General features: G+C 41.7%; 1 protein-coding gene across 28 annotated transcripts in view; it reads left to right on the plus strand.

The window, feature by feature from the left end:
- Positions 1-22645, plus strand: part of Znf644 (zinc finger protein 644) — a 65977-nt gene that overhangs the window by 13711 nt on the left and 29621 nt on the right. For 26 of the 28 annotated variants that reach the window (XM_075943926.1, XM_075943927.1, XM_075943924.1 and 23 more), the window contains one exon: positions 14407-14467. In XM_075943926.1, coding sequence (XP_075800041.1) covers positions 14424-14467 — 44 coding nt within the window. In that variant the 5' untranslated portion in view covers positions 14407-14423. Of the gene's footprint in view, positions 1-11314; positions 11621-12599; positions 12822-14406; positions 14468-20623; positions 20679-22645 lie in introns of those variants that run through there. The other 2 variants (XM_075943910.1, XM_075943912.1) reach the window with 2 other exon arrangements.

Genomic DNA, 22645 nt, shown 5'->3' on the forward strand with positions numbered 1-22645 from the left:
TTTTAACAGAACTTGCCTCAAGTTTATTTGTAAAAACAGCATAAGGTCCTGAACATCTGCAAATACTGTGTAGGTGTTCACACCAGTCCACCTGTCTTCACACTGGCAGACTGCGACCTTTTTTATGGGGCCTTCACAGGGGCCTGGGCACCTTTGGGAGCCTGAGCTGCAGCTGAGGCCTCTGCCTTGGCTTGAACCTTGGGCTTTGTTTTTTGGAGCCTACCGCCCCTGGCCATGTAGCTTCTAATCCGCTTCCCAAGCTTGGGGTGAGCAATTAAAGCCAGACGGGTGAGTTTGCGGCTGGGGCCCTTTGGCACCTTGGGCTTCACCACCTGGGGCTTCACCAGGGCCTTGATGGCCTCCGCACGTGCGCTCATGGCCTTTGCATTATTTGCCTGCATCTTCTTCAGGCCTTTCTTGTTGTGCTTCTTGGCAAAGCGCATGTTCCTCAGGAACTTGGGGTCAACCCCCTTGAGAGATTCGTATCTTTGTGACCGGGGTTTCTTGATGCCGTTTCTGTGCCATTTCCGGGACTGGTTGTGTGTGGTGTGGTTCTTGGACTTGGCCATGGCTGGGCGGTAATCGGCGGCTCCCGAAGCGCCTGCGACCGGAAGAGCGTTTGTTTGCTTTTTTGTTTTGAATATTTAAGTGGAATTTACCAAGAGCATCAGACGCCCCCAAAGTTTTGGATTTAGAGGTTCTAGATTTCAGAGTGTTGGACTAGGGCTGTTTGTAGAAGCTTTGCGACCTGTATTTGTAGGGGTAGTTGAATTTCTTTAATGGCTGTGTGCTCTGGAATGGTAAGTCTCATGCTGGAAGAGTTAGGAAGTGTGAGGAGTGACGCTAACTCCTTTCTGGAAGGTCTGCTAAGATTTCTCATATCTTGAGTCAGTTTGGGCAGTTGTTAGTAGGAAAGTCTCACAAATGTGCATGTCGTCCTTGTACAGAGGTCATGTTAACGTAAGAGTTTGCCCTGGCAGGATGGCCCAGACGTGGATAACTGGATCCACAGAAAGCCTGAGAAAGCTTGGGAAAGAATAGAGTAAAGCATGTTTTCTTGGTAGTAGCAATTTCTTGGGTCTGCTCTGCTTGCTAGAGGCAAGCAAGCGCTCTCATCTAAGAGGCTTCCTGACTCAGCTTTAGCTGCAAAACCCTGCAGCTCTTAAGAGGTCCTGCTACGAAACACTTAAATGGTGTTGATAAAAGCTGACTGAATGCTTGTTTGTTTTCAGCAGTAGCAGGAAAAAAGCTGAGTTGTTTTAAAATTCCGGCTTTCTGGGCCATCCTGCCAGGGCAAACTTTGACTGTTTGAGGCAGGAGGGCCGGCTACAGAGAGAGGACTTAAGTGTTGTCTGTGGACATACTTGGCGGCCGGGAGCTGGGTGGCAGGAACGCAGCCCGCGGCTCCTACTACAGGTCTCTCTATCTGTTTCAAAGAGAAGTTCCCTGATGAGGGGTTGAGGACTACCCTTACCTGTAGGTATAAGGACAAATATTTAGAAAGTAGTTAGTATTATGGTGCCTAATAAATTAGTGGTTATAGTTTGTCTTCCATAACGGTGAGGGTGATTAGCTAGGTTTCCAACACTACAAAGCATAATTCCCCTCTTGTTGAATGTGTCTTCAGTCCTATTGGAGAGTTGATGGTCACCGTCAGAGTATGTGCCCCTTTACTGTTCCCTTAGGGTTCTGGTACCCTGCTGGTTGTTGATATAGTTTGTAGGCATCGTAGCTGTGTAGGACTGTTGGGTACTCCTCCCACCCCCCCACGCCTTGGAAGCTTGCATGGTGCCTTCTAGTCCTCAAAGAGGGCATGCTCAGGTCATTTTCTAGAGCCTTTGGGGTAGCCAGTCTGGTCTTCTTAGTTGGCAAACCATTTCTCTAGCTCCTGAATTGTGACTTGAGTCAGCCTGTAGAAGCGGGTTGTTTATTACTTTAACAGAAACTGCACTGTCCATTTCATAGTGTTGTGGTTCTGCTGTTTGTTTCATAGAAGTACACTATGAGATTTTGGAAGCATTGTTTATATATTGAGTTACCAGTTGTGTAGATGTTGGTAGTTCATTTGTACTTCATCTTTGTTGTCAGTTACATTATTTTTGAGAATTTGTTGCCATTATAACGTTTGTAATTTGAAATTGGAATCTTTTTTCCCTAAAATCAAATTGGCATGTTGTGGTTATTTTAAGTTATGGACAAATAGCTGTCAAGTCTCATGTTTAAACGTAAAGTGTGGACAGATTCGGTAACTGTAGACACATGAACTTGTCCTTATGTCATGCAAATGAGCATGCCCATTACTTTCAGGATTCTTTTTATATCCCATGGCTGTGATCCTTTCCTATTGTCCGTCCCTTCTGTCCTGGAAATGATGGATTGCATTGTCAGTATGGGATAGTTTGCATACCCTGCAGTTGTATTAAATGAAATGAGAATTCTTTTGCATGGAGTTTTTCACACAGCATACTGAGATTCAGACATGCACGTCACCAGCACTCAGTATGATTGGTTTTAAAGTTGTGTAGTGGTGTCTTATTGCAGCTAGCGACAAAGGGTGCCGTATATCCTCATATATTCAGTCATTCGGGTGAAATAAAGGACACTCCAAATCTCCTGCCTGTTCTGTTGAAAGTGTAGAAACAGGCGACGAAGCACACACTTACTTGTAGTCTTCGTGATAAGCCCTTGTAAGTTTCTGGAACATGTGCTGTTCAGGTGTCTTACATGCAATGCCACAGTATTAGCATTTAACGTATGCACATCCTGCTCTACGGTTTAATCTCTTGGTGACTGAGTACCCAGTGCCAGCTGAGTGCCCTCAAAGTTTGTGCCCTGTAAATTCTTTGAAACTCTTCCGTTCTCTAGCACCCTCCCCACTTTTCCCTATTTTTACACAGCCTGCCCTTCAGCATTGCTTTCTTTCTCTACTGAGTCAGGACCCTTTCTGTCCTGGTGGTTAGCTATCGGGGGTGTTTTCTGTTCTGTCCTGATGGTTAGCTAGTCGGTGGTGTTTTCTGTTCTGTCCTGGTGGTTAGCTAGTCGGTGGTGTTTTCTGTTCTGTACTGATGGTTAGCTAGTCGGTGGTGTTTTCTGTTCTGTCCTGGTGGTTAGCTAGTCGGTGGTGTTTTCTGTTCTGTCCTGATGGTTAGCTAGTCGGTGGTGTTTTCTGTTCTGTCCTGATGGTTAGCTAGTCGGTGGTGTTTTCTGTTCTGTCCTGATGGTTAGCTAGTCGGTGGTGTTTTCTGTTCTGTCCTGATGGTTAGCTAGTCGGTGGTGTTTTCTGTTCTGTACTGATGGTTAGCTAGTCGGTGGTGTTTTCTGTTCTGTACTGATGGTTAGCTAGTCGGTGGTGTTTTCTGTTCTGTACTGATGGTTAGCTAGTCGGTGGTGTTTTCTGTTCTGTACTGATGGTTAGCTAGTCAGTGGTGTTTTCTGCTCTGTCTGAATGGCATGGGCATGATCTCTGATTCTTGTTGAGTCAGGGGCAGTCTTCTTTATCACCCTTCGGGATGATGTAGTTTTGACTGGTTTCTGTGTAGGGTTGCATAACTTATGGCTAGACACTTCCAGGTAGGTGTTCTGTCTCTTTGCAGTTCCTGTACACTTTGCCTTGAAGTTGTTGGTTATGTGTTTTGGGCTCGCTGCTCAGTCTTTTGTGTGATGGGGTATGTCTTTTCCTCAGGCATTAGATTGTTGCTTCATTTATTTCCCTTTTATGCTCACCCTGAAGACGGTTGTGCTGCATTTGAATATATTTGGTTTTTAGGCTATTCTTGCAGAAGAATAAAGTTCATCTCCGTTACTCCACCTAGGCCATTATATGTATTCTTTCCCCTGTATGTTTTCTTTTTTGCATTAGGGAACATGCAACATATTAATTTTTTTTAAGACTTATTCTTTGTGTATCAGTGTTTTGCCTGAGTGTCTGTCTGCACCATGTATGTGTTTGGTGTCCAAGGAGACCAGAAGAAGGTATTGAATCCTATGGAACTGGATTTACAGGTGGTTGTGAGCCACCATGCTGATTCTGGAGCTCAAACCTGAGTCCTCTGCAAGAACAAGCACTCTTAACTACAGAGCCATCTCTCCGGCTCCAGGAACACACAACGGCGAGGCAAATCCATCCTAAATGTTCTCATGGTTGAAGTTCACTAGGATTGGTTACCTTATAAAGCAGATCTCTTGAACTTTTAGTACTAGAAAACTGAAACTCCGTGCCCATTAAGTTCTTGTTTTTTATGTCCATTCTCCATTTGGATTTTGATAACCATTTTTCTTTACTGTGGTTTTGACTAGATATTTCTTTTTTTAAAATATATTTTATTTATTTATTATGCATATAATATTCTGTCTGTGTGTATGTCTGCAGGCCAGAAGAGGGCACCAGACCTCATTACAGATGGTTGTGAGCCACCATGTGGTTGCCGGGAATTGAACTCAGGACCTTTGGAAGAGCAGGCAATGCTCTTAACCACTGAGCCATCTCTCCACCCCCCTTGACTAGATATTTCATGGGAGGAGAATTATATTGTATTAACTTTTGTACTAATTTCAGTTAGAATAATGCCCTCAAGTTTTGTCCATGTTGTTATATGCTCTATAGTATTTCACTATATGTAATACACTCTCTTTTCATTTCTCCATTAGTGGATAGCTGAGTTGCTTCCCTGGTATGAGTACTGTGGATACTGCTCTAGATATGGACATGCAAATGCATTTGCTAGGCATATGCTAATTTTATTAAGTTTTTTGAGGTACTGCTTTTGTTGGCCAGAATGGCCACACCTTTTTCTGTTGCTGACAGTGCAGCAGTGGTCCCCGCTTCTCTGTGTCCCCACAGTGCTGCTCTCTGTTTATCTTTATAGTGATCATCCTTCTGATTGGGGTAACATCTCAACATGGGTTTGACCTCTAATTCTCTGTAATAAGTGATATTGATCATCTTTTCGTAGGCTCATGTTCTGTTTGATTTTAGAGAATTGATTTTCAAGTCCTTAGCCCTTGAAAGAGTTAGGCCGTTTTTACTTGCTGTAGTTTGAGAGTTGCTCCTTGCTCTCTCATGACATCTTATGCCCAGCCGGGTGCAGAAGTTCTGCAGTGATGAAGCCCTATTCGGCCAACAACCTGGAACTTTTTCTCTAGTTTTCTTCTAGGAGTTTCATGTTTTTACATTTTATGTCCTGATTTTTAGTCCATTTTTAGTTAATTTTTGTATGTGGTATGAATTGTCTTTTTGTTTTGTGTGTGGATATTGGGCTTTACCAAGATCTTTTCTTGAAGAGATGTTTTCCCCACTCTATATTCTTGGTCCCATTATGAAAAACCATTTAACCTTATGCTGCGGTTTCTTTCTGGGTTGTCTTGTTCCATTGGTTTTCATGGGTTTGTCAGTAAGTCATAGCATTTTGTTGATTATACTGATTTTTAGTATGTTCTGAAATCAGGAAGTGTCAAGTCTTGTTGACAATTGTCTTGACAATTCAAGTGGCTGTTTCCTTTTCTACAAAACTGCATTAGCTGACTTTGCCATTTTAACCATGTGTTCATTTATGTCTTTAATGTCGCTAGTCCTTTCTTATTTTCATAGTACAATTTCTTTTTTGTTAACTCCTAAATAATTTTTAATGCTATTACAGATAAAATTGTTTCCTCAGTTTTTTTATTTTTTGTGTATATGAATAGCAAGTGTTTTTAATGTGTTGACTTTGTTTTCTGCTACGTTGCTCAGTTTGTCAGTTAGCAGTCATAGGATTTTATTTTGAATTCTGTATTCTTCATTTAGGATCAACCTATCATCCATAGGCAAAGATCATTTTCTTGTTTCTTTCTGAATTGAGTGCACTTTTATTACCTGTCAAATTTCTACGCACACATTTCTGGTGATGCAGTGGATGGAAGTGGTAAGAAAAGGGAGCACTGTCTTGTTTCCGGACTTAAGAGAACACTCAGTCTTTACTCCTGTGTTTACTGTAGACTGAGGACATGTGTGAGCATTCCAGTCTGAGTTCAGTGGGCAGCAAGTGCCCAGGACAGCTGTGAATGCCAGGGTGTTTGTTGATGACAGTGGTGTCTAAAGGTGGATGCCCCTTAGTTGTATAGTTTTTATCAGGTTGAAGTGGTTTCTATATTTAGTTCTATAATAAAGTAGTGCTGAGTTTGGTTGTGTGGGTCTTGTACATCAACGGAGATGAAGTTCTGACCCTTCCCCGATTACTGTCGATTACAGTAGTTGCTCTTGTGTTGAGCTATGTGTGCTGTCCAGGCTATGACTCACTTGTTGCAGTACGTAGTTCTTTATTATACTGTTGGATTTGTTTTGGTAATATTACTCATTATTTACATCCTTCATTAGAGATACTAGATTAGTTTTCTTCTTGTGCCTTTGTCTTGATTCGGTTTCAAGATAATTGACCTCATAGAATGAGTTTGAAGTATTCAGTTCTTTGACTCTTGAGTGTTTGGTAGAATTTTCCAGAGGAGGTATCTGGTCTTGGGCTTTTCTTAGTTCGAAAAAAATTTAGAGACTTAAAAAATTATTAATAAGTTTAGGTATTTTGCCTGCATGTATATGTGTGTATCGTGGAGGCCAGAAGAGAGTATGTCAGATCCCCTGGACTGGAGGTAGACAGTGTGAGCCACTGTGTGTGCTGGGAGTTGAACCTGGGTCCTCTGCAAGAGTGTTCAGTGCTTTGACTCACTAAACTATCTCTAGTTGAAAACTTTTAATGGCTGCATCTGTGTTATTTGTGTCTCTGGACTAAAGTACTTGACAAAAATATGATGGCCCAATGATTTTAGAGATTTAGCCCACCCAGTTGATGGCAGTAGTTTGTGGCAGGAACTTGAGGCCTGTAGTTTTCAAAGGCCCACCTCACGTGAGCTACTCCTGCCAGTCAGGCTCCACGTAATAATGGTCCACAGCCTTTGAAAACAGCATCACTGCTGGACCACAGCCTCAAGCATTTGGGAGACAGTTCAGATTCAACCATAATAGCATTTAATCTCCTTTATTAGTTACGAATTATTCAGAGGTTTTACTTGTCTTGTGGCACACAGAGGTTTATTTTTAATTATGCATATATATTCTGTGTGTGTGCACATCTGCATTTTTGGGTATAGGTGCCCGCAGAGTCCAGAAGAGGGCATTGTGTCCCCTAGAGCTGGAGTTACAGGTGGTATAGGTGCCCGCAGAGTCCAGAAGAGGGCATTGTATCCCTTGGAGCTGGAGTTACAGGTGGTTTTGAGTCACCCAGACTGGGTGCCAGGAACTGAACTTTGGTCCTCTGGAAAAGCAGCAAGTTTTGTTAACTGCTCTCATCGAAGTGATTATGTTTTTAAGTATCTATTCAATTCTGGGTTTTCTCATTTGTTGGCCATTGTGGTTCCTAGTGTTCCCTTCTGATTCCTGACATGACTTCCTTTGCAGGATACTCTTCATTTCTGTTTCCAGTGGTCTTCTTTTGGTTCTCAGTTTTGTGGATCTTTTTAATACTTATGTCTTAATATTTGTCATTCCCGTTTTTCTAACTTGTTTTAGCTTAGTTCTTTTCTAGTTTGTTGAGGCATGGTTTCTAAATTCCCAGTGATATGTTTTGATGGTTTGATTGATTGGGAGTGAGCATTGGTTCCATGGTACAGCAAATGCCTGTAATTGTAGCATTTGAGGTAGCTTAGACTGCACATCAAGGTATTATCCTGAAAGTATCCTTCAAAGAATTTTCTGAGAGAGCAAGACGCTAACTTCCCACTGGTGTGTAAATTCCCTGCTTCCCTCTGCTGCTGGCTTTTGGTTTCATTGTATTAAAGTCAGACAGATGCTTTTAGGCTCTGGAATTCTTGACACTTGTAGCTGTGTGGATCTGAATGTCTGATTACTGTTCTGAAATATGTCATTTTCTAAAATGTTTCCTCAGCATATTTTCCCTTTTCATACCAGACGTTATTATAATTACGGAGCCAATATTGTCATATAATATTAACTAAAGATACCCCCCATTTCCTCAATTTTACCCCCCAAATTTCTTTCTTGTTCATTGCAGCACTTCACGTTTAGTTGCCATTTTCTGTAGATGCTCATGACGTTTTCAATGACTTCAGTTTTGAGTATTGGTTGACTGCATTAGAAGATCTGTTGGAATGTGTTTTCTCAGGGTTAGGACGTAGTAGGGCAGCGGGATGTAGGTGGCATTAGAGATGCAGGGGGCAGTGGGGTATAGGAGGCACTAGGGAGATGTATTTGACAGTTTAGTCTCCTCCCAAACCCTGCTAAGGTGAATGAACTGTCCCGCCCTCTCTTGCTTTCCTCATTCCTATGTCCCCTTCCTAGTGCTCATCTAGAATTCTCCTTCTATATCCAGTTAGGTGTGATATTGGAAGTACTGTCTATCAAACTTTCTTACAAGGTCCTTTCAAAACAGGAAGTGTTGAAAGTAGGGGCTGTTGACTTTTGTAAGGGTACAGAGAAAAGTGGATGCTTGTGGACTGTGGTGGGGAATGTAATTTAATAGAGCCTTTATGGAGAAGAGCACAGAGTAGGGGACAGGAGCAGGGTTATCAGTGCAGTCCTGTGTCCCCACTGTTGGGTGTATGTCCACAGGAATGAAGCAGAGTGCAGAGAGCTGTCCTGATCACCATGGAAGCTGGGTGGTGGTGCACGCCTTTAATCCCAGCCATCAGGAGGCAGAAGCAGGTGATCTCTGTGAGTTCGAGGCCAGCCTGGTTTACAGATTGAGTTCCAGGACAGGCTCCAAAGCTACAAAGAAACCGTCTCGAAAAACCAAACCAAACCAAAAAGACATCTAACTGAAAGCCGGTCGTCTGTCATCAGTTAGATGGCTAAGTACGAAGTGCATACATGCGGGGTGAACTGCTCTTCAGCCTCTGGCAAGAAAGTCATGTCTCCCAGGGCAGTGCGGATGAACGTGGAGGACTTCAGCCAATGAAAGGATAGCACCATGTGACCTTGCATAATGAGGAGTTGTGGGAAGTTGAACTCACAGAATAGGGCTTACCTTGGGCTGAGTATAGATGAGATGGTGATAGCATTGAATATTGATCATTTTGTTGGAATAAGAAATACAATGTATTATACAGCACAGTGAATATTAGCAACACCTTGTATGTTTAAAAGTTCTAAGAGTAGATTTAAATGTTTCACCACTAAAACCTAAGTTTGTGCTGACTTATTATAGCTTAATCATCTGACAGTGTAAACCCAAATTAAAACAAGACATGTACCCTGAAGTAATATGCACAATTTTTTGTTTGTTTGGTTTTTTGAGACAGGATTTCTCTGTGTAACCCTAGCTATCCTAGAATTCACTCTGTAGAGGAGTCTGGCCTTGAACTCTGATCCAGTGTCTGTATCTGGGATTAAAGGTGTGAGCCACCACTACCTGTTGGCTGAGGCTGCTCGTTCGTTTCCAGCCGCCCAGACCCGAAATAATGACACAGAAACTGTATTATTAAACACTGCTTGGCCTATTAGCTCACATTTCTTATTGGCTAGCTCTTTATATCTTAAATTAACCCATTTCTATTAATCTGTGTATCACCATGTGGTTGTGGCCTACCTGTAAGTTCCATTTGGCCTCCAACACCTGTCTCCTGCAGTGGCTGCATGGCTTCTTTCTAGCTCCGCCTACTCTCTTGCTGTATCCCTTCCAGCCTGACTATTCTGCCCTGCCGTGGGCTGAAGCAGATTCTTTTATGTTGGAGGAGGCCGTTTGTTGGTTCCTGGCTGCACAGCCCTGAAATAATCACACAGAAACTGTATGAATTAAATCACTGCTTGGCCCATTAGCTCTAGCTCTTATTGGCTAACTCTTACATATTAATTTAGCCCATTTCTATTAATCTGTATTGCCACATGGCTTACTGGCTAAAGTTCTGGCATCTGTCTCTGTCAGCGGCTTCATGGCTTCTGTCTGCTCGGCCTTCTTCCTCCCAGCATTCAGTCCAACCTTCCCCTACCTCTGTTCTGCCCTGCTCTGCTGTGGGCTCAGAGCAGTTCTGTATTATCCAGAGGGGAATCCCATATCAACTGCCTAGCAATAATATGTACAATTATTTTTTAATTAAAAAACAAAAAATTTTAGTATTTCTAAAATATATTGGTGTGATTATTTTGTGTGATCTGGAAAATGTTTTCTTTTCTGATTTTGAGCAGAACAAGATAAAAAAAATTCAGGAGTTATTTGTGTTATGGTGTTTGAATCCTTTTATTTTTTATTATGGTACAAGTATATAGCAGAATTTAATATTTTAAGAATTTTTAATGTGTAGTTAAGCAAGTTTACAGTATGGTAATTGTAAAGCATATGTACCCTTTTATGTGTATTAATCTACTTGGACTACTGTAGTAAAATACTCCACAGTGGGTCTTCTAAGCAACAGAGACACATTTGTTCACAGTGACAGAGACTGGAAGGTCATGACGAATGTGCAGGCTTTTTTTTCCTTCCTTTCAGGTAGTCTTTCACCCTTGTAGGGACAGCCGGCCTGTCTTTTGTGTCAGGAAGCTCATCCACTGGGTTGTGGCTTCCCGACCTCAGCACCCATGTCATCCCTTTGCTTCCTGAAGTGCTCTTCCTTCACACAGTCACGTTTGGGGAAAGATAGATGCCAGCTCTGGAGGCTGGGAGGCTGGGGTCAAGATGGTAAGGTGTAAGAACTGGCTGAGCAAGTCTGACTCCAGCCTAAGGAACTTAGTGTCTTGTTTGAAAAGCTGGAGGAAAAAAAAAAATAAAACAACCAAACTCACACCACCTAGGGCTCTAGCTCAAAACACTTGCTGTATGTGTGAGGTTGTGAGTTCAATGCCCAGTGCTTGAGCGTGCGGTGGGTTCGGTGCCCGGTGCTTGAGCGTGCGGTGGGTTCGGTGCCCGGTGCTTGAGCGTGCGGTGGGTTCGGTGCCCGGTGCTTGAGCGTGTGGTGGGTTCGGTGCCCGGTGCTTGAGCGTGTGGTGGGTTCGGTGCCCGGTGCTTGAGCGTGTGGTGGGTTCGGTGCCCGGTGCTTGAGCGTGCGGTGGGTTCGGTGCCTGGCACGTGAGCGTGTGGCGGGCGGCTCGGTGCCCAGTGCGTGAGTGTGAGGTAAGTTAGTGCCTAGTGCTAGAACATGAGGTCCTAGGTCCAGTGCAGTGTGTTTGTGTGCGCACGCACATGGGCGTGTGCATGGGTGGGGGGTTGTTCAGTGCCTAGGGATGTGGAGGGAGAAGAGGTCTGCAGTCATTGTTACGGGTCCAGCTCTCCTCATTGTGGAGGTTCTCAGCGACTTTCCGTCTCTTGCCTTTCATGAGACTGCTGGTGATGTCCCTGCTTGTGGCTATTGTCAAGGCCAGCATTTACAAATTTCTATGCCGTGTATTCTCGTCTTCTGTGTGTATTCTGATTTTCTCCTGCCTCCTTACACAGTTTTATGTACTTTAGGACCTACTCAGATGATCCAGTCTGCCCACCCCCTCACACACACACAAAGTCGAATGGTTGTAAGAATGCACCACATGGTGTAGAAGTCATTCCATAACCCTGTGCATCTGGAGCTATGAAAGTGTCGCCGTGAGACCAGCATCCTGAGTCGCAGCAGTTGGCAACCAGTATTTCCTGCTTAGGACTAATGTCAGGTCAGATCTCTGCTCACAGGCTTTCTGTATGGACTGCACCCTTAACACCCCTGGGGTGAGGCTGTCAGCTCTCCTTTTGAGTAGTTTTGGTTATTTCTTGTTACATGGAGGGCCAGCTTGTTTATGTTTTCTGTCCTGCCTGGTACCCCAGCTGTTCAGTCCCAGAGAAAAATCACACAGATATCTCTATAAATTATAAGCTGATTGGCCCATTAGCTCTAGCCTCTCACTGGCTAACTCTCACATCTTGATTAACCCATTTTTCTGATCTATGTTAGCCATGTGGCTCAGTACCTTTTTTTCAGTGGGGCAGATCACATCCTGCTGCTTCCTTGGTCTGGACAGGAGTGGGAGGAATCAACTTCCTCCTTCCCAGAATTCTCCTGTTCTCATTACATCATTTCTACTCGCTGTCTGGTTTTCCTGCGTATACTTCCTGCCTGGCCAATCAGCATTTATTTAAAACATGATTGACAGATTACAGACAATTCTCCTGCACCAATTTCTTATGCTAATGTGTCTAGAAACACAAGTCAGTTTTTCTTTAGTTCTTGAAGTGTGAACTGAAGTTTTACTTGGTTGTTTTATTTCAGACACACGCAGGGTCTAGTCAGGTTTTTCTTTGGACCACCAGCTCACAAAAAACAACATGGAGACTTACTAGTTATGAAAGCTCAGCCTTAGCTTAGGCTTGTCCCATTAGCTCTTGTAACTTAGTTTAACCCGTTTCTATTCACCTACATGCTGCCATCCTCCTGCATGTCTGTTCCCACTGCATTCAGCTGACTCTTCTGCCTTCTTCCCAGCATTCTCCCTTGACCCTCTCTGCTCTCATTCCAGCCCATCTCCCCTGCCTAGCTATTGGCCATTCAGTTTTTTTTAATTACATTAATTACAGAATACATTTTCACATAGTGTATAAATATCCAATAACAGTTGGGATTCCAAAATTTGAATCTTATTCAGTCTGCATTATTAGGGTTTTAAAAACTGCCAGTTGGGCGATGGTGACCCAGCACTTGAGAAGCCGAGCCAGATGGATCTCTGTGAGTTCAAGGCCAGCTGAGTCTACAGAGTGAGTTCCAGGACAGTCAGCACTGCACTAGAGAAACCCTGACTCGAAAAAACAAAACAAAACAAAAAACACAAAAATAAAAAGCCAAAGACTGTGCCAACCAACTGATGTCCTCAACTGAAATAAGTGAGTTTATGTCTCTAATTTGTTTACACTGTAGGTCAGAAAATACACAAGCACACAAAAAGCACTCATTAGTTTAGAATTATACAGGTTTTATAATTCAGTGAAATAACTGGTAGAACCCTATTTGACACAGCCGATGGGATTAAAAAACCAGTCTACTAGGATATGACCACCATGGTAGAAGTCACTGACGGGGTAGTTGTGGGAGGGCAGGATTAGATGCTGGTAGGTCTGGAAGTGGAATAGCGGGAGTAATCTGGGTTGGAAATTGGAGTAAGTATGGTGCTTCCACCTTGAGAATAATAAATTAAAATAATAGATCCCTTTGGTAGGGGAAGATATCGATTTTGGGTAAGGCAATACTGAGTTTCAGAATTGGTAGAAATGGATTTTTGGTGAGTCTCTTTTTAGTGGATAATTTGTAATAAAAAGTGTTATATATTAAACTGATTCCTAAGTCTCTAATGGTGCTTAACATAGTCTTTATGCTTCGTCTCTGTTAGCTGTTACCATTTATCATTGATGTGTTGTATGTCATTCTATCACTGTATCCTTTATTACGTGGTATGGATACATTATTAGATAAACAGGGACCTGACCTATAACCTTCTCATACCTGGTTCTGCATAAATGAATTTAATAAGCACTGTTATTAAAATGGTTAGAGCCCTAACCAGGTGGTGGTGGCACATGCCTTTAATCCCAGCACTCAGGAGGCAGAGGCAGGCGAATCTCTGTGGGTTTGAGGCCAGCCTTGTCTACAGAGTGAGTTCCAGGACAGACTCCAAAAGCTTCAGAGAAACCCTGTTTCGAAAAACATGAATGAATGAATGGAATGAATGAATGAATATTTAAAGCCCTGTGTTAAAATTGTTTGGGGGAAATTGTGTTTGTACAGGTGTCTCCAGATCTGCCTTTGTCTGTCAGTGTAACATGTGTGCCCACAGCATTTGCACTGTATCAGAAGTATTGTAACAGTGATCTAGACTACATGTGAGAATGGACATAGGTCGCACACAAAGATCATGCCATTTTATATAAGGGATCTGACCAAGTGCAGATGTTCCTATCTTGAAGGATTATAGACAGAATTAACATTGCTGTTATTAAAATTGATGAAAGCAAGTTACATAAAAAATTTTAAAACTACAAATTATATTTCTTTAAAATATTTTTTTAGGTGTGTGAGTGCTTTTCCTGAATGTGTGTGTACTGTGTGTGCAGTGTCTAGAGGTCAGAAGAGGGCATCAGAAATTCTGGAGTCACAGACAGTTGTTGCTGCCCTGTTGGTGCTGGAAACACAGCCTGGGTCCCCTGTAAGAGCAGCAAGTGTCTGGAACCACTGAGCCATTTCTCCAGCCACCTACAATGTTAAGTTTCTTGCTGGGATAGATTATCGCTCCCCTCGAAAGGTACTTAATAGTTTATTGAGCATTTAATTAGTTTAGATGTTGAACACTTAGATGTTGTTTATGAATAAAATAAGTTTATAGTTTTTAATTTAAAATAGTGTATTGTGCATACAGTTTGTCCTATCTGAATGAATCACAAAACTAAACGATGGTTTTTACATGTGTTCTTTTAGGATTGATTTAATTTTGGATGAGATTATTCTTGCATCGAGATGTTAATAAGCCAAAATTTAGGTAAGTAGACCACTTTATTAAATGTCACATATTAAAGTAGGAATAGTAAAAAATAGTTTATATTTTGAAAGCATGCCTACAAATCTAGAATTAACGAGTTTTAATAAAATTTTGCAATATGCTGTATTAACGTTTTGACCAGTTAGTAGGAGTAAAGAAGTAGCTATAAAATGGTGACGTTATAGTTGGTACTTTGGAGGCCACCACCCAGCTCCCAAATGAAAACACGGAGGCTGCTTCTTACTTATGAATGCCTGGCCTTAGCTTGGCTTTTTTCTAGTCAGCTTTTGTAATTCAACTTACCCTGTTTCTCTTTAACTACCTTTTGCCTCTGGTTTTTTTTTTTTTACCTTTATTCTGTATATCTTTCTTTCCTTCTTAGCTCCGTGGCTGGCTGTATGGCTGGGAGGTTGGCTCCTGTGTCGTCTCCTCCTCTCCTTTTTTTTCTCACTCCTCGATCTTTTCTTCACTGATATCTCCTCCTGTTTATTCTCTTTCCCTGACAGCTCTGCCTATCCTTGGCCTAGATACTGGCCGTTCCGCTCTTTATTAGACCAGTCGGTGTTTTAGGCAGGCAAAGTCACACAGCTTCACAGAGTTAGACAAATGCAGCGTTAATGCAGCACATCGTTGTGTCATTAAACAAATATGCCGTGCATAAACGAATGTAACACATTTAAACTAATTCTACAACATGAAACAAAAAGCTAACATTGTTGGAATTGTCCCAATATTTTTGGACCATGTTGGAAACTCAGATTAGTGTCGCGCTAAGTACGGTTGCTGATCTTTCACTAGTTAGTGCAAGCTGTGTTGGCCGCTTTGTCTTCTCTGTGGTTTAGAGAACATAGTTCTCTTCTGTGGCTTTTGTTTTATTTCCTTTAACAGAATTTGTAAGCCATGACTTCTCTCTTACTGTGATGTTGAGAGCCTGTATGTTTTGGTCACACGTGCTTGTGTGTGGAGGCCAGAGGCTACAGCAGGTGTCCTCCTTCCCTGAGGGCTCACCCAGCCGGCCAGCTGCCTGCCCTCCGAGCCCAGACTTGCATGGCAAGCGTTCTGTCTCCTGAGGGCTCCCCACGGATGGCTTTCTCATGTACTCCATTCTGACTGGCCTTCTAAAGATGCTTGACTTTTAAAAAGCTTAATTTTGATGTTATTTTGTGTTTGATGTGTGAAAAAATGCTTTTTAAATTGTAAGCTTTTGAAATGATAAAAACACATTATCAGTAAACATGGCCTTAAAATACAGAGTGAAAAAGAACAGCTCATCTGTCAAGTTGTGGACTGTCTTGACGCAGAGAAGCTTACACTGTACTTTAAGGTCCTGTCGGTATCTTGGTGGCTCACTAAGTCTGCAGTGTGTTAGAACCCTCTTTTTGGTTGCATGTTTGTAGTGTCACAGGGTTGTTTTATTTGAAATTCTGCTGAAGTCGGATATGTACTTTCCTTTTGTCACGTTATAATTAACCTTCAGTGGTGTGTGAACCTAAAGTACAGAATTGATGACTGTATTGTAATTGACATTGAACCACTCCTCTAGATTATTCCCAAAAGTTCCTTAATTCATTTCAGTGTGATGGCTTTCTGCTGAGTAAGCCTCCTTACATTTCATTAACCTGGTTTCAATTTAATTTTGAGCTTCATGTACATAAAATTATAGTTTGTACCTTTTTAAAAAAAGTTTTATTTTGGTGTTTTTGTTTTTTTATATTGTGAAAATACCATTATTTATTATTTTTATTATTGAGGAATATTCTCCTGTATGAATGTGACACATTGTTTGTGTGCTGTTCATAAGCTTTTGCATTCAGTTGCCAGTTGTTACCCCTCTACTTCTACTCGTTCAGAGAGTGTGAGCTCTCTGTGCCATACATGATGACTAGTCTGTGCCCGCCTGCCACAGTTAGGAGACGTTGCCAATATTCTTCCCACTAGGTGCAGTCTTTTTTCAGAAATAGTCATTGTTTCATGGACTGTCTCATAAACTTGGAGCCAGGCCTGGCATTTTGTAGTAGGTGCTGTGTGGGATTGATTCTTTTGCTGTGAAGTGACACCTTGATAAAAGCAACTTATAAAAGAAAGCATTTAATTTGGAGCACACGGTTCCAGAGGGTTAATCCGCAGCCATCATGGTGGGGAGCATGGCGTGAGACAGGGCAGGCATGTTGCTGGAATAGTGGCTGAGAGCTCACATGTTGAGACAGAGAAGGAGCTAATAGGGAATGGTACTGGCTTTTAAAACCTCCAACAAGGCCACACCTGATCCTTCCCAAACAGTTGTACCAACTACAGACCTGTGGGGGCCATTCTCATTCAGTGTTGTCCTCCTACCCATGACCCTGTAGAAGGTAGATACCATCCATGTCTCATTTATCTCATATGACCCTTGAAATACGCATGCACTCAGTGAATGTTTGTTTGCTGTCTTTTTCAAATTGTTTAGACAAGTCTGATTTTGAACTCACCAAAAATAATGTGGTGAAAGTCTTCATTCAGATATTTCAGTTGTATAGATAATCATCATGAGGTTCAGAAATAGTAAGTGACTGGCTTAAGGCTAGGTGAGTAATCTCAAAGCTAGAACCTAGGTCTTATGACCTCTTCATAGTATTCTTTTGAGAAGACCAGGAAAGCTAATATTTGACATCTAGTAAGTCTTGAGGATTGTGGTCCTCTCTACCCCTTGACTATTGATCTTTAAAATGTTTTTAAATATCAGTTGACTGATGTTATCTGAATGTATTATTGTAGTTAAATTACTTTTAGTCCATTCTTGGTAGTAGATGTTAGAGTCAGGGAGGACGATGACCGGATGTGTGATTATAGTCGTGTGCGATGCAGCCCTTGTCCTAGCTCTTCTTTATATACATTAATCTATGCTCAAGCATCTGATACAACTCCTTGCTTTAGTAGACATTCTTTTGAGATAGAAAATGTTATACCACGCTTATAGCAGTAAAAGAGATGTGAGATAAAATGTTTAAAATGGGGAAGGTGTGGTGCAGGCCTTTAATACCAGTACTTGAGAAGCAGAGGCAGGTGGATCTCTCTTTGAGTTCAAGGACAGCCTGGGCTGCATAGTGAGACCCTGTCTCAACAAAAACCACAAGAATCTTACACAAGTAAACTCTTCTGCTAATCTCGTTTAAATGCTTATGCACGTGCCCCTGGTTATTTTGGAAAACTATGTTACTGGTTTCTATACACATGAACTGGTGACTTTTTTTTTTTACTGATATTAATTAAATAGTATCATTAAGTTTTTGCCTATTTATAACTGGTTTTCTTACTTTGTACGTAAGGTTTATCCATATTGTGGTGTTTTGCCAAACTTCCTTTTAAGGCTGTTGTGTGTATGTACCACATTTTATCAGCTTTTCCATGGGAGGACGTATGTTCCAGTGAGCATAGGTTTACGTTGCAGGAGGGAGAGCTGCTTGTTCATTCCTGGCCTCCTAGCCCTGAAATAATCACACAGAAGCTATATTAATTAAATCACTGCATTTTTACATTTTAATTTAACCCATCTCCATTAATCTGTGTATCACCACGAGGTCGTGGCCTACCAGCAAAGTTTTGGCATGTCTATCTCTGGCGGTGGGTCCATGGGTCTCTCTGCCTTCCTTCTGTCAGCTTTCAGTCCAGTTCTGCCCTATCACAGGCCAAGTCAGTTTCTTTATTCATTAACTAATAAAAGCAACACATAGACAGAAGGACCTCCATACCAGGTTTATAATTTCTTTTGGTACCCTACTTTCTGTTCTTTGGGAATATCTCTGGGTATTTTGGGTTACATGGTGAATGTAGTTTCAGTGTTCTGAAAGCAACCATATTGTTTTCTGTAGCCGTTACAACCTGTGACGCTGCCCCTAACTTCTCACTGAGGCTTCTTTTCTGTGTCTGTGTATGGTGGTATGTGTTGTTACCTTTTAGCAGCTGTCCTGACGGTAATGAGGTGATGGCTCAGTGCAGTTTTGTTTGTTTGAGATGGAGTCTTGCTGTAGTGTCAAGAGGTTCTGTTGTGGCCTCTGTAGTGTTGAGCTGCCGTGCCTGTGTCTCGTGGAGGCTTGGTTGGTGATCAGGATGTTAAGTGTCTCCATGTGCTTCTTGACATTTGTGGATTAGTGTTGGAGAAATGTCAGATCCCTTGCTTATTAAATAAACAGATTATTTTATTTCTTTATATATTCTGGATATGAACCTCCTGTCACATACATGATTTGAAAATTCTTTCATTGCAAGGGTTCCCTCACTGTTCACTGTTTCTGTTGTTGAACAGTTTTTCTCATCTGTCTGTTTTGGAGTCACAGTTTTCTTGTAGGCCAGTCTTGAACTTGCTGTGTAGTGAAGTTCACTTTGACTTCTGCTGCCTCTCACCTGTTATACCATGCTTGGTTTATGCAGTAATTGGGATTGATCCAGTTAATAGACTTTGATCCTGCTAGGTAGGCATTCCACCACCTAACCTAAGTCCTCAGCCCCATTTTTAGTTTTTGTATATTTAACCTTGTCCATTTTAAGCTTGTTTCAGTTGTTTGGTGTTTGTTGAGATTTTTATATGTATTTTAGGATGAGTTTCTCTATTCTGACAAAAGTGTCATTGGGATTCTGATGGGGAATTGCATTGAATTGGAAGATTTATTTGTATAGTGTTGACTTCTGTGATGGCTGTTCTTGGCCGTCAACTTGCTTTAATCTAGGTCACACTTCCTTGCAGCCTGTATCAGGATGTGGAAGAAGGTGGCTCCTTTTCTTTCCAATTGGTCCTCCTGGCACTGGCAAGTCCACTTATTCATTGGCATTGGAGTTTACTTTGGAATTCCAGCGTATGCTGGAGACCAGCTGAGACACAGAGCCTTGCAGATTGAACAACTGGATTCTTGCCTCTTCCGTTGGTAGACAGCCATTGTTCCGTTATTTGGACCACAGTTTGTGAGCCGCTATAATCAAAATCTCATATATTTATATATTCACTTTATCAGTTCTGTTCCTCTAGAGAACCCTGACTAATACAGTTTCTTAATAATCAGTCACACAACCTCTGTTTTCATTATCATCTTTAATTTCCTTTAGCGCTGTTGTGCAGTTTTCAGCTTGTGAGCTGGTTGAGTTTATTCCTGAGTGTTTTTGTCTCTGAGATACTACAGGAAGTAGAATTGTGTTCATTTCCTTTTTGGTTTGCTCATGGTTAGTTTCTGATAGAAACAGCTTGTCTTTGTGTATTGATTTTTGTGTAGTAGGGCTTTGGTAAAATCTTTTATTTTAGCAAGTTTTGGGTATGTTTTAGAGTTTTCTACATGGAAGACCACATCACGTGTAAACATAATTCTGCTTCTGCCTTCACCTTTCCTTCTGTGTCCCTGTGCCTTCCTGCGCTCCCTCGTCTACTCCTTTGTTTTCTAGTTACGTCAGAATGACAGATGGCGTGTTTGCTCAGTGCCTGGTCTTTGAGGAAAAGCTTTGTCACAGTTGAGTGTGAAGTTAGCTGTAATCTTGTCATAGATTTCTTTCATTTCTGGTTTGGTGAGTGTGTTTATCATGAAGGAGACTGTTAAATGTTGTTGTGTGCTCTTTTTAAGTAGACATGTTGAGCTACATTAATTTTTATATTAAACTATTTTTAAATTTTAACAATTAATTTCAGTTGGTCACGATGTGTAATCACTTTAATCAGCTGCTACCCCCACCTTTGCTGATAACTCGTCTCAGGTCTCCTGAGCGAGGTTCACAGCTAACCTTAGCAGTGACGCCAGGCTGTGCCATAGACTCTTTTACTCTGGTCTTTACTGGTAGGGAAATACATTTGCCAGGATGTAAGATATTTTCCAGTGCACACCTTTAATCCCAGCACTCCAGGAGGCAGAGGCAGGCGGATCTCTTATGAGTTCAAGGATAAGCCTGCTCTACAGAGTGAGTTCCAGGACAGCCAGAGCTACACGGAGAAACCCTGTCTTGAAAAGCAAGTAAAGAAAGAAAGAAAAGGCATTTTCTGATAAATAAATACCCCCTTACCTGGCGTCCTTCACATTAGTCACAATTACTTCCTCCCGAGATTTCAGGTGTCGGAGCTGCCATGACAGGAGATTACACAAAAACACTTGTATGCATACACACCATTTTGAGAGTGATTTAGATTGTATTTTTTTTTTTCAGAGAAGGACTAAGTATCAGCACTCTGGAGCAGAAGCTAGAGGCCCAAGAGTTGGAGGTCAGTTGGCTGTCTGAGGCCCTAATGGCATAGACTCTAATCTCCTAGCAGGGGAACTGAAGTTCTCTCTGAGGCACACCTGGAGATTGTAATACTGATGTCCAGTTGTCTCAGCATAGAAATGACCTTTAGTGTGGAGTCCAGATCTAAGTTTTCTGTTCTGTGGGCAAGAGAATGTTCGTAGGTTTTTATATCAGATGTTTAAAAGTTAAGCTATTCGTTATGATTAAGGAAATTGACATGGTTGCCTATCCAAGTTGGGATCTATTTCATGTTGTTTGGGTTTGTAGGGATACCTGTAGGCAGGGACCACCACTTCCCTTGGTCAAATCAGTTGATATGTTTTAATAGTACTTGTTTATATTGACATTTAGTGTGGTAGAAGTGACTTTAGTGGTGTTTCAGAGGGTGGAAAGCACTGATGTATTGGGCCTGGTGTGTTGGCACTTGTCCTTAATCCCAGCACTCAGGAAACAGAGCAAGGAAACTATGTTCAAGGCAGCCTGGCCTATATAGTGAGTTTTAGGGCAGCCAGGACTACACAGAGAAGCCCTGCCTCGGGGAAAAAGAGAGAAAAGAAGAGAAATGTCTAACATGTTTACGTTACAATTGAACATGCATATAAAGTCAGGATGCAAACATGTTAAGTGTGATTGTACAGTTGTGTTGCTGTGAGAACACGCCACAAGCATGGCGACCTCAGCAGCAGAAGTGTGCTTCTCTCATTTCTGAGATCAAGACATTCGTTGCTGTGTAGTTTCCCCTGGGTCCTGTTGCCTTGACTTGAAGATAGTCGCTGTCCAGCTCTGTTTTTGGACTTTTCTTTTTTGTTTTGGTCTGTTTTGGACCATCCTTTGATGTCCCTTTTTGTGTGCTCATCTGCTCTTAAAGAGATATTTCAACCCGGATTAGGGCCTGTCCTTCAGTTTATTTTACCTTCAGTTGTTGAAGGCCTTTTCCGGAAGCTGTCTCATTGAGGTGTTGGAGGTCAGGGTTTCAGCATGTAAATTTGGGGTTGACACAGATTAAGTATGTTCAAAATATTCTCCTCTGTAACTGAATGATTATATGTGCTGAAGTAACTATTCGGGATTGTTTATTAGATATAGATACTGCTTACTAAAAATGTCTGCCAAAGAGGTTAGATTTTTGTAATGAATATGTGTTTAACCTTTAGATGTGATGACAGTTGTAATGCCATGGTCAGATTTGTGACCTTTGGTTCACTGTGCTCAGTAAAATATGTGTCTGCATCTCCGTGTCTGGAGGCGTACTAAAGAGTTTAGAAGTAAAATATGTGTCTGCATCTCCGTGTCTGGAGGTGCACTAAAGAGTTTAGAAGTAAAATGTGTCTGCATCTCCGTGTCTGGAGGTGCACTAAAGAGTTTAGAAGTAAAATGTGTCTGCATCTCCGTGTCTGGAGGCGTACTAAAGAGTTTAGAAGTAAAATGTGTCTGCATCTCCGTGTCTGGAGGTGTACTAAAGAGTTTAGAAGCGTCATCCATTTGAGGCAGTCCTAGTATGACCTCACTTTATACCATCTGTGATAATTTTTGGAGGCGTTGGTGTGGGATTGGGCTCAGGGTTTTGAGGATGCTTAGTATGTCCTCTGGTCACTGAGCTACCTCCCTAGCCGACACATTCATCCTGAGCCTCTTCAATTCTTATGATGCTGATGTAAGAGAAAAACACACTATTTGTCAAGATTATAAAATTTGAACTGGAGACAGTCATAAGATTATTTTATAAGGCTATCGATAGAACATGAATACTACAAAGATTTAAATTATTTCTCAAGAAATAGTAATGGTTAATATTAGAACCATTGTCTAAAGTCCACTTGTTTCTCATAACTTACATTAAACAACTCAACCGCAACTGAATTACACTAGAGAGCATTCTTGTCTGAAGAGAAATTAGACCGTTAATATAGTTTTAATTTAGGAGCTTAGAGTAAATTGCTTTTT

The sequence above is a fragment of the Microtus pennsylvanicus genome, chromosome 12 (genome assembly GCF_037038515.1).
Source record: "Microtus pennsylvanicus isolate mMicPen1 chromosome 12, mMicPen1.hap1, whole genome shotgun sequence".
In the NCBI taxonomy this organism is placed as follows: Eukaryota; Metazoa; Chordata; class Mammalia; order Rodentia; family Cricetidae; genus Microtus; species Microtus pennsylvanicus.